General features: G+C 39.2%; 1 protein-coding gene across 2 annotated transcripts in view; it reads right to left on the minus strand.

Moving 5' to 3' along the window:
- Window positions 1–191: 191 nt before the first annotated feature.
- Window positions 192–12335, minus strand: part of zbed4 (zinc finger, BED-type containing 4) — a 14180-nt gene continuing 2036 nt past the window's right edge. The window contains exons 1-2 of one of the 2 annotated variants that reach the window (XM_015390257.1): window positions 10793–10949; window positions 192–4964 (exon numbers count right to left, since the gene is read on the minus strand). In XM_015390257.1, the coding sequence (XP_015245743.1) occupies window positions 1024–4770 (3747 nt within the window). In that variant the 5' untranslated portion in view covers window positions 4771–4964; window positions 10793–10949 and the 3' untranslated portion in view covers window positions 192–1023. Of the gene's footprint in view, window positions 4965–10792; window positions 10950–12335 lie in introns of those variants that run through there. The other variant, XM_015390258.1, reaches the window with a different exon arrangement.

Below are 12335 nucleotides of genomic sequence, written 5' to 3' on the forward strand. Positions count from 1 at the left end.
AATTTATAAATAGGATTTACTGAAATGCTTTAGCCCTTAAAATTTCCTAAATACAAACAAAACCATTAAAACAAAAAGTATAATTTGCACAATATTTTGAGACTGGTGTTTAAAAATAAATAAATATCAACTTTTCCCTTAAAGGTGAAGTTTCTTACAAAAGCTAGCATACAAAATAAAAGAAATAACTGTTTAAGTAAAACCTTTATTTACAAATGACCACAAAATTTTGATTTTTCCAGTCTGAATGCTAAAAGGTTTATCAAATTAGGTTCAGAATTCCATTTCTTATAAAATGTACAGTACAGTTAATCAATAATAAACCCATAATTTAACCCCCTGGAAATAAACTTAAATTGTGCTTAAGAGACAATTGGTATATTCCAAAGAACCCATCCTATTCTGAAAATACAACACCATGATACATCTCATTAAAAACATTTCAGCGAGTAAAAATAAGAAAAAGACTATTTCTAAGTGACAGTACCGTGCGCCTCAAATTTACAGAGAAAAATTAAATAGCGTTAACTTATGTCTTTCAGTCACAGCATTTATTCTTTTGGGCCATGTTTTCATACGGAAAAAAAAAATCTTTGTATCTTAAATTCCTAAGAAGAAAAATTATCCTGATGCAATCTGCACATTTCTATAATATTTACAACATTTGACCAGAAGTAGTTTTGGTTAAGGCACAAGGAGAGAGTAGACGGACAAAAAACAAAACAAAGAAAGGTTACTAGCAAACACATCATTACCAACCCCCTACAACTATTAAAAAAATAAACAAAACAAAAAAGCCAATCCCCTCCCTCCCTGATACACTTCTCACTGAGACATTTCATCATAACAGCTCCAAGTGTTTAACAGTAGTACACAACACAAGAAACCCTCAATCTGGCCTTTGCATTAAGAATCAGTGTATAAGTCTCTATCTTACAATTAGCTCCACATAACCCCACCCGTTTCACAGCTATGCAACTTGGTCCTTGATAGAACGGTTTTCAAGTTAATGCTCAACAATGTTCAGTACTTAAAATAGATCAAAGGGAGATTGACCTTAAGAAACAACAGTCCTTCTAAGTTGTCCAGCATGGGCCTGGGCTGGTTTAGAGCACAGTTCATGCTGGCAGTGCTGAACAGTGTCTCAGCTGGGACAATGCTGGGAGGGCAGCCCACGTAACGGGCGGCTACTTTGGCGAGATCAGGCCACAGGAACTTCTTCAGGTTCCAATAGTCCAAGGGGTCACAGCCTTGATCTAAAATGTCCTCCTCCAAATACTCCAGCACTGCCAGCTCTGAGGACTTGGTCTTCTCTTCTCTTGTGTTTTGCCTGACTTCAGGAATCAAGGACCAGAGGTTGTCTCTGTTTGAATGCGGGATTTCAGAGGAAACTGTGTCCTCGCTGCAGCCGTTGGACAGGACAGAGTTAACTGGAACTGAGGTAGAAGAGGACGAGTCTAGCTCCTGGATCAGATCTTGTTTGCAACGTTCAGCTTCTTCTTCTGTGAACAATGACGTTTTGTATCTAGGGTCCAACATGGTGGCCCAGGTGTAACGCGGGTCATGCAGAGTTTCCGACATCCTGCTCATCATTGCTTCCTTTAGAGACATCAGCATATTGTCTATGCCCACAGTTTCATCAAATAGGAGATCTATTTTCCTGTTAAGGATGTGAATGAGTGGTATGACCTGTCCCAGAGAGGCAGTGCGGTTACTCAGCTCTGTGTAGGCGACCTCAAACGGTTTCAATGCATTACAGACAGACAGCATCACCTCCCACTGGTCACAGCTGATTATCTCCCTAAAATTGCACTCTATCGACAACTCATCAATGGCCAACTTCTGCTCCACCAGCCGTTCCAGCATGAAATAGGACGTCCTCCACTTGGATGGGACGTCCTGGATCAGCTGGTTCTCCGGCAGCTGGTGAACCTTCTGAAGCTCTGCCAGTTTTTCCTTTGCTGTCGCCGAACGGTGGATCCGTTCGCAGATCTTTCTAGCCATGCTCAGAAGGTTTTGAACCATTCTCTGGCTTTTTATGGCTTCACTTACAATGAGGTCTATAGTGTGGCCAAAGCACTCCACAGTAACATGGCCGTGCTCCTCAAGGGTATTTTTGATGGCGGCATTATCTGTTAAGGTGATCCCCTTCTTCAGCCCCGGTGAAGTGATCCAGGAATCCCACAGGTACTCGAGCTGCTTTGGGATGTCGTGCATATCTTGATCACAATCTATTTGTGAGACACTTAGGAGAGCAGAACAGTGGAAGTCGTGACCTTGAGGTCTGATACTTGACTCATACGTTGCCCAGTGGGCGGTAAGGGTCAGGTATTCCCTCGTCTGGCTGCTGACCCAAATACTCGTTGTGAAGTGGACAACCCCGCCTTCAGCCTCTTTTAGATGGGTCAGCACAACATCTTTCACCTTTTCATAGATTTCTGGTATGGCAGTGCTGGTAAAATAAGAAGAAGGTGGTAGCGAATACTGAGGCTTGAGGAATTCTAACAGTCTGTAAAGTCCAGAATTCTCTACCATGGCTGATGGCTGAAGATCCAGTGCGAGCATTTCCGCTATAAGCCTGGTGATCTTTTTGGCAACAGGATGGTTTTCATCAAATCTCTCACAGTTTTGCTCTGGCTGATAAAAGGGGGTTTCCACCACCTCTTGTTTAACGCGAATTTCAGCAGACGGCACCTCACCTGAGATAGCACTGTTACGCTCAAGGAAATGTTCATGGAACCTTTGCATGTGCCTGAGGAGGCAGCTTGTGCCGAGGTTCGTAGTCTTTTTCCCCCTGCTAATTGTACGGCTACAGTGCAAACAGACCACCTTGGTGGGATCAGAGACGGAAATGGAAAAATGATTCCACAGTTTTGATGTCTTTTTGCTGAAAACTGGCACGAGTTGGGGTTTTTTCTCAGGACCGTCAGTTTCTTTGGCTGAAACTGAATTTGAGGTGAGGGGCTCGTAAGGTTGAGGGGAATATTTCTTCTCGTCGAGGCATTTTTGGTTTTTCATAATGTCTGGGTGACGCCTCACGAGATGCCTCATCAGGCAGCTTGTCCCAAACTCGCCCCGCTTGCCTCGACTAATGACACAAGGGCAGTAACGGCACAGTGCTTTCAACTGGTCAACTGGTGACACTATGAAATGGTGCCAAACTTCAGATTTCACCCGTTTCATAATCTTCTTATTCTGCTGGAAAACCAAACGATCCTGCATGAAGCTGGGGCCTTCAGAGAGGTCAGATGGTGTGGAAGTTAGTGGTTTATCATCCCCCTGAGTTTTGAAGAAGTTAAAATAATCCTGCCCTGAGAGATGCTCTTCACGCTCCTCCTTAATGTCCATGCTTTCTTCTATGCTTTGGGGTAGGTCGTCCGATATGGTTTCTGGTGATGAGATAAGAAAGGGTGGCTCTTTTTTTATGTCCATTACATCCTGTAGCTGTGAGCGAGGTGTCATTGAAGGAGGATTCGTATAGGGTGGCGGAATGTGGTTGCCCTGTCCATTTTCCTCAATCACAACCTCTTTGTGGGCTCTCCACATGTGGCGGATGAGACAGCTTGTTCCGAGATCCTTTCCGTTTTTGCCCCTACTGAACTCATTCATGCAGTGGATACACACAGCTTTTGAACTGTCAGCAGGGGAAAGATAGAAATGCTTCCAAACGGCTGACCTTCGGCGGGAACTGGAGCCTTTTGGGGTGCCAGAAAAGCACTCAGACCCTCCATCTAATATATCTTCGACATTGTTGTCGCTGGAATGTGAGGATGGAAGGGGTAGAAAGTTGCTACTAACAATGTCGACATTAGTAATCGGTTCTAGTTTCGGTTCTAGTTTCAGTTCGACTTTGGGCAACACGTCTTTGGATGATGGGCTTGAATTTTCAGCTGAGGATGTGGACGGAGAGGTTTCCTTTGAGGCAGGAGTAAGAATGCTATTTGTTAAATCTCCATTTTTTGGTGAGCTTGGGGAGGGAGGTATTGATGATGAGGGGAAAGAAACAGGCAGGCTTGATAAAGATGCATCTGCTCCCTCATGTATAAGCACAGTGGGGTGAGCCCTTCGTACGTGCCTCATCAAACAACTTGTGCTGAGGTCTTTTTCGTTCTTGCCCCTACTGAACTCTTTCATGCAGTATAAACAGATTGCTTTGGTATTGTCCCGTGGTGATATGCAGAAATGGTTCCATGCAGCCGATTTTTTCCTGGGACTGCCCTGACCCCGCATAGATGACAAAAGACTCTGAGTGACGGCATCCATGGCAACATCATAAAGGGTGCTTGTGTAGCCACTTAATAAACTACTATATTCTTCACAGTCTCGAGTTAGAAAGGGGCCAATAGCTCCACCAAATGGTAACCTGTCATCTTGCATTTCTTCTACCATTTCGTTTGCATCCTTGCCATCATCTTTGACGTTTTCACTCAGCCCGCTGCCATTTGCATACTTCTCAATCCCCATATGTCCTTCAGCATTTTGGGAAGATGAATCTATGTCGCATACTTTCTCCAACTCCAACTGTTTGTCTACCTGAGAAGATAAATGGAAAGTAGGGAGGGAGTCTTTATCCAGTGTTGAAGAACAACTAGGGGATTTTGCATCTGTGAGGTAATGAGGATGAATGCTGTAGGATTTGAACACATAGCCTTCCTGTCCCTCAATTTTTAAGAAGGTCCCTTTTGCCTCTCTTTTTTTACTCTCTGCAGACACTTCAGGTTCACTGAACAAATCCTCACTCAGGTGAGGAATATCCTCCTCCCCGTCCATGGTGGCAGCCCAATGGTTTCTGTGAATCAATTGGGTTTGCGTAGCTGAGTAAAGTCACTTTACTTCAGGTATAGTCATTGATAAGGTGCTTCTCAAAGAGGTGTTGTATTGGATGTGTTGCTTTCGTTGACCCTGAGTGCCTGCTTGTCCATCTCCATTTGTAACTAAAGTAGTTTTACTTCTTTCCACACCACCTATGGAGAAAGAAGAACGAAAAGATAAGATCTATGCAAAAGGCACAAACAGGATTCCTAAAGCAGGTAATACAAGTGTGACATAGCTAAGCACGTTTTAGTTTCCTTTGCCAACTGGTTCCTGTAAAGGCCAAATAAGGGAAGCTGGTTTGGGGGATTAAAGCCAAACTCATAAATTGCTTTACAGTTAAGTAATGTGATACCATTATTATTTTCAAAATAGGCTGGGATTGATTATCTAAAAAAGTGCAGTTCATTTCTATTCAGACAAATAGCAACATTTTTTTTATTTTTAGCTCCAAGTCATGTCAGTTTTAACTTATATAAAGGCATTTAGTCAACTTTAAAGCCTTTTCCATTAAACTGTTGCTTATCTGTAACATCTTCTACTCCTACACATTTATTCAAGTAAACCTAAATGCAAATCTCTTATTTAGATTAGTAATGCTGAACTATTATTTAACAGGGGGTGTTTTAAAATCTTCACTAAATAACATTCATTTAGTCTTATTTGCCAGGAAGACAGTTTTCCCCAGCTGTATGAAGCTCCTCTCCCATCTCCTACTCTCCATTGCCTCTCACCTGCCTGAAAAGTAAGCTGGTTGAATTTTTTCTCCTTTGCTAAAAAAAGAAAATGGTCTGTTTGAAAACACTTCTCATTAAAAATAATACAAAACCTTATCTAGCATGGAGAATTAATGACAACCATTAAATTTTACGGAGAATTAAGGACAATCACTCAGTTTTACCAAACTAAAAAAGGTCAGCTATAAGGGACCTATTGCTCACACAGCCAACTACAGCTTCGGTAAATGAGCAGATATTTAGACTTTTTTACCATCTAATATTAGCTCACATATTAGCTCATTAGCAAAGCTATACAGAGCTCAACAGCATGCTGGTGATACATTTTAGCCATTTTATTAAGGTGAATAGGGTCTGGAACTTCATAAAAGTTGAAGGACTGTGGCCTTTAAAGATTTGAGTGCAAGACCATTGTTCTAAAAAGAACAAAAAGCTAAAATTTGCACCATTTTCACTTTGGTCAATATCAAATTTAGTACCCGTTTGTTCTATACTTTTCTAAAGACCTTATCTCACCATCATGAGCTATTTTAATTGTGTAATTAAATTAGTAAAACAGGGTTTTTGAAGTAACAGCTGAGCGCTAGTTTAAAAAATGGACACACAATCCCCAAACAAGCCTAAGGGTGCCAAAAAGGGCCCGAAGAGATCAAAATGGCTCCTTAATTGCTTCCTGGGATCAAATTAACCAGTATTAAAATATTGAGTGACTCAGAATCCCAAATGGATTTATAGGATTTAAAAAGAAACAATGGAGGGATCATTAATACTGTTGTAATGAGGGGGTGCAGAACATTCATTCTCTATGGTCTCTTTATGTTTCAGCAGACATAACATTGCGTATTCAATAGTTAAAACACTTTGCTTCAACAACCTTTGTAAGCTAAATAATAAAAACTTAAATTACTTAAAATGTAAGTGATTGTAAACAGGAACTAGAAAATACCACTCTTTAGCCACCTTTGAGTATAGAACAGAAGTTATAGAGCACAGCGAAATTCAGTAAACAGAAACTAAAGAGAACCTATCTGAGAAAGATTAGGAGAGGGAAAAAAATGTGAAGCTCTCTGATGCAAGCAAAATCAAACAAATTCAGATTGTGGGCAATTCTGTATTAAAGTCTAAACTGTTTTATTCAAGAATTTTGTTGAAATGCATTTTATTTAATGCAAAATTTTATTATTTCCACCCTCAAAGCTCAAACTTTTTCTAAAAACAATTAGATTCTAGTCATTTGAGCAAACTTAAAGCTACAGTGTGTAATTTTCAGCTACATCTAACGTCCAGACTGCAGACCGCAGCAACATGAACATCTCCCCCCCACCGCTTCTCCCCCCCAACAGTACGGCGAGCGTTACAGGACAAAATGTCTTCCACGACGTCCGCATCACCTACCTTCTCAAGTGATGAGGTTTGTTTACATAGATAATTTAACAGATAGTATTTCATTAGTCTGTGTAGGGTATAGATTATTTATTGTTCAGTACCGTCTCAGTTCATCTCTCTCAACTTGCCGTAGTTCGAGCGTAATGAGCGATCTCGCAATCGCTAGTTTGTTGGCTCTGCGCTGCCGTAGCGCAAAGATGTCTGCCTCCATGGCTGCGAGACCTGCTCCTATGTAATTATAAATAACGAATTCTAAGGCAACGCAAATATTAAGGTTAAGAGGCTGAGCTTGTAGATGATGATAACATAGTTATGTATAATATATTACATTTCTGACTGTATATCCCTGTAATTATTACACACTGTAGCTTTAATTACACAATACATTTTTTGTACTCTCAGACTACGATCAGCATTTGTGGGGCTGAAACAATCGGATTGATTACTTAAATAATCGTCAGCTAATTTAGTAATCGATTAGAGTATAGAGACTCTAAAACATGCCTTTTGCTGACAGTGACCCACGTAGAGCAGTAGCTATACCAAAATTGAAAAAAAAAAAAATAAAAAATGTAATTAAGAAGAAAAAAACTTTTTCGTCTAACAATGTGCTTTATCCAGAACTCCACAAGTGGAAAAGTTTTAGTTCCACTTGACTTAATTCTGCAAAAAATCTTCTTTGAGGAACCTTTTGCTGTCAGATTAATAATAGATTAATAATGCAAAATACCTTTAGTTGCACCCCTAGTAACCAGTCTAACAAAAAAAAACAAAAAAAAGTAAACATGAATAACCCATTTATTTCATTTATTTTTGGCTTTAACCTGATATAGTTTCTTATCTTTAAGGGAATACATGCATCGTTATGCTCTATCAAGAGCTTTTAACACATTTTATACCAGTAAACCAACAAGAAGCCAACAAGCACCTGTAATTGCTTTGAACAGGCCTGTAATCTAAAAATCAACAGTTCACAGCTTTGAGTGTGGTTAGGCATTTGAGGTAAACAAGCAAACCAGGAAGCAGTATTCTAACCTACTGCAGCAAAACCAGGGTAAAAAAAAAAAAATCACGCATAGAACTGCAGGGATTAGATCCTGTGATAAACAAAACATATGGTACAGCTGATTTAACAGTAATAAAAAATGGTCAGACAATAATCTCTACAACAGCATTACCATCAAACGGAACTACCTGCTCCAAATTTATGATCTGACGTTCTAATTTAAAGATAATGTCTGGTAAACATACTATTAAAACAGTTTATGAAAACAAGTAAAGGGGAGTGAGTGCTGACAGATTAAGAAGAACTACCTCTATGCCTCATGGGATGCCATTCGAGGCGTACGAGTACATTTTTTATTTGTGAATAAGCAGAAATTTGAAACAGAACAAGAGAAAATCTATCCAGATCCTGTTTTGTAGGTGTTTAGTTAAGCTTGCACAAGAGGCAGGGAGGTAACTTAAGTTTGCACAATATAAAACACTCTCTAAGATTTGCCAAGATTTTTTTTTTCTGGATTGGAGATAAAAAAATATCTGTCCAGGTCAAATGTGGGCTGAAAAGAATGACATGCCTTATTATCGTCTCAGTCTTTAGAGTATGTGAGTTGCTATGTTACTTGGCTGGATGAAAGTTCTCCTAGCTGAACAAATTAAATATTAAAAAATACTACTAAATAAAATAATACAAAAAACAATGCTGGATGCAGCTATAAGAAGTCCAGATGATGTACAAGTCTCCAAATTATAATTTGTTAAATATATTTTTGTTTCTAATAAATAAATAGCCAGTATTTGTTTTACTTATTTCTAGATTAGCAGAATTATTTTTATAAAACAAGTCTGGGTTCTTTAAGATTATGGTTTAAGAACCACTAATACAAAATAATGAACCGATATACTTCAGAAGATTCCTATTGGTTTCACACAATGAGATTGTCAATTATAAACAAGAAATTAGTTCAAATTGTTAATATTTATTTCTTTAACCTAAATACACCATGTATCATTAATACATTTTTAAAACATTCTTTTGGAGTTTGACATGCAACTATTTCACTACTATAGCAACTGGATTCCTATCATTTAAGGTCCCAACACTGCATGCTTACAATTAAATGGTTTCAAGACAAATATTTAAGTTATAAATGGTACAAATACCAACAATCACGCTCTCTGTATAACAACAAAAAACGACCATGATATTGCAGATGAAAGTAAATTAGAAAAAAAAAAAAAACATACAGAAGAGGATTAGGGCCACTGGAAAAACTAAAAAAGGTTTTAACTGATTTTTTAATTTAATTTCAGTATGACAAAAAGGTCAGAATTCTGACACAATTCTGACAGCTAACAAACATGTTAGCATCAAGCCGTAGCCGTGTCTGTTCTAAAGACTAAACTAGCTCTCTTGTTTTAATCACCTTCTGCTCTTCCATTAATGAAATAGCATCATCGGGGACCCCTCTGGCATGTAAAAAGTCACCTAAAAGTCAACCCACATCTTTGTCAGTGAAGCTGAGTGCTCCCACATCTCTTCCTTCATGGTGCCCATCTACATTAAGGTCCAAAATTCTGAGATTAAATTCAGAATTCTAAGGGGGGAAAAAATCTGATTTCTGAGATTAAAGTCAGATTTCTGAGAAAAAAGTCAGATTTCTGAGATTAAAGTCAGATTTCTGAGATTAAAGTAAGACTTTAATCTCAGAATACTGATATTTTTCTCAGAATTCTGACAGCTAACAAACATGCTAGCATCAAGCTGTAGCCATGTCTGTTTTAGAGAAATGCTCTCTTGTTTTTATCACCTTCTGCTCCTCCATTAATGAAATAGCATCATCGGGACCCCTCGGGCATGTAAAAAGTCGCCTAATTCCGTCATTTTCCACCAATGTGTCACTGGCCCTCCCAATCAACTCACATCTTTGTCAGTGAAGCTGAGTGCTCCCACATCTCTGCCTTCATGGCACCCATCTATATTAAGATCCAAAACTCTGAGATTAAAGCCAGAACTCTGAGATTCAAGCCAGAACTCTGAGATTCAAGCCAGAACTCTGAGATTCAAGCCAGAACTCTGAGATTAAAGTCAAAATTGTCGAATTTTTCCCCACATTAAACTTAAATAATATTTTTAAAAATCAGCTAACTTTTTTTTTAGTTTTTCAGGGGCTCTAATCCTCTTCCGTAAGAACAAAAAGCAATATTTCATGTGATCTCTATAAGTGATCGCCTGCGGGGAGTTTTCCGGGTTTGCCTTTACGTGCTAGTCAGGAAGATGCGTGAGGACGGCGGTAAATAGCCACGACGGGCTACCGTTCATCTGCTATTCACAACTCAGTCTCCATCAGGCTGATGCCCACAGATTTCCACTTAGTCTCAATGAACATCGGGTGTTATAGCCATGAAACCACTTCTTGTATCATATAAGCTGCACTGGTCAAAAATATTCTTAGCTGTAAGACTACATCATTAGTAAACACGACGATGGCTATGTTTGAGCTAATAGTTAGCCACAGAGCTAATAAACACACAAAAGCAACACACAGGTATAGCCCTTATGTCACGTTAAATTTAGCAAAAATATCCACAGCTATTATACGCGGACACACAGAGTTATTATTGTGACTAGACATTAAGATAAACGCCGGTAAATATCGGACCATACCAAAACGACTAGCTGGTTAGCTGCCAGCTAGGCCACGCTTAGGACATACAAGCTAACCTGGCGAAGCAGAACCCAACCGAAGCAGCACACGAACCGCACGGGATCCGAATCAGGAAAGCTCTCAACACGACGCCCTGCCGGCGTTAAGAAAGCCCGTTTTCAGACCTTTACATCAACCCGGCATACTTACTATTCACTCTGACGGTGCGAGCAGAGGGATTCGGCTTGTAAACGGTTAAATGTGACACATTAGATTGGTCCGGAGGGGGGTTCACTTTGTTGCTTTTGTCTCCTGGTTTGCTAGTTCGGCCGGAGAGGCAGCTCCACGCAACGTCGGACGGAAGGAAGTCGCATACTGACGTCATCGGGTCCTTATTATGGCCCAACGGATCAGGATTTCAACTATCACTTTCCATACACCGATGGACTTTTTTTTGTTTACAATATCAGAATAAGTTCCAAAATATTATCTATAACACTTTAGTGTTTGATTCCTGGCGCAAATAACCACGTGTTATATACTATAAAATGTTTATGTGAAATAATTCCTAATGTGTACAAAAAATTTCAAGCCAATAGTGTTATATGAATCCAGGAAAAGACCATATTACCTTTAGAACATTAAAAAAGGGACATTTCGATGGCCACGATTAATGTCAATGTAATAACAATTAGGCAAAATAACAAAAGTGCTTCTATAAACAAAAACATTCTAAGAGTAAAAGAAACAGTTTTTGTTTGATCCAACATAACCTTGTTTAGTTTATAAACCTAAACATAATCGTTAACTGGGCTTATTAACTTTTTAACTTGTCAATTAGTGTTTTACCTTTTTTTTCCAACTTAATTTAGAGTAGGTAATATATCATTCAAGGGCTCATAAATGGTGAAATGCCAAAATAATATGTACAGCCATGTAGCAGTATTTTTGCTGAATGGCTGGATATAGATCTTGTGCTTCTAGACCTCACTGAGAGACAAGGGGGACTCCATTTGTAAGGGGTATGCAAGTGATTAAAAATTGTATCTATTAAAAATATCTAATGAGACTTTGTTGAAAGCGTGGTTCATTTCCCCAATAAAACATGGCGGAGGTAGTGTGATGATCTGGGGCCGCATCATCAGCTCCTGGTTGATCTGATGTAACTGATGGAAACCACCAGTTTGTGGGCTTAAATTTAAACAAAGTTGGATTATACAGTGGGACAATAATCTGAAGCACTCCACGGCAGCCAACTCTGAAAACAGTCAAAGTCTTCAATCTTAAATCTTTCACAGGGATTTAAAATAATTATTTGAACAGCTGGTTTTAAGCTTCTTCCAAACATTGGAAAATGTTGGCTTTCTCATTTAAAACTGAGAAACAAAGGAAAACAAAACAAAAAACTGTAACTTGCTCTATAAAGGCTTAAAGGAATTCGTTGGGTCTAGTGTGTTTATGTGCTGATCGCCAAATTTTGAGCCATTTTCTTTATAGTTAAGCATGTATTACACTAGAAAAGTATTTGATTGAGTCACTTAAACAATGGGAAGCTTTTATCTTACAGCCCAGACATGTAACTTAGAGGAGTTGATATGATCCTAATAGGGCTTGGTCGTCGTGACGTAAGCACTTTGCGTCACCGCCATGTTGAATGCTTCTTTTACCGCGGCTCAGACTACTGCCTATGACTACCGCGTACTGTACTCCCTCTCAGCCGTGTTTTAATTTGATTAATTTCACCTTAACTTGA

This window comes from Cyprinodon variegatus, unplaced genomic scaffold (assembly GCF_000732505.1).
Source record: "Cyprinodon variegatus isolate N-32 unplaced genomic scaffold, C_variegatus-1.0 Scaffold490, whole genome shotgun sequence".
NCBI lineage: Eukaryota > Metazoa > Chordata > Actinopteri > Cyprinodontiformes > Cyprinodontidae > Cyprinodon > Cyprinodon variegatus.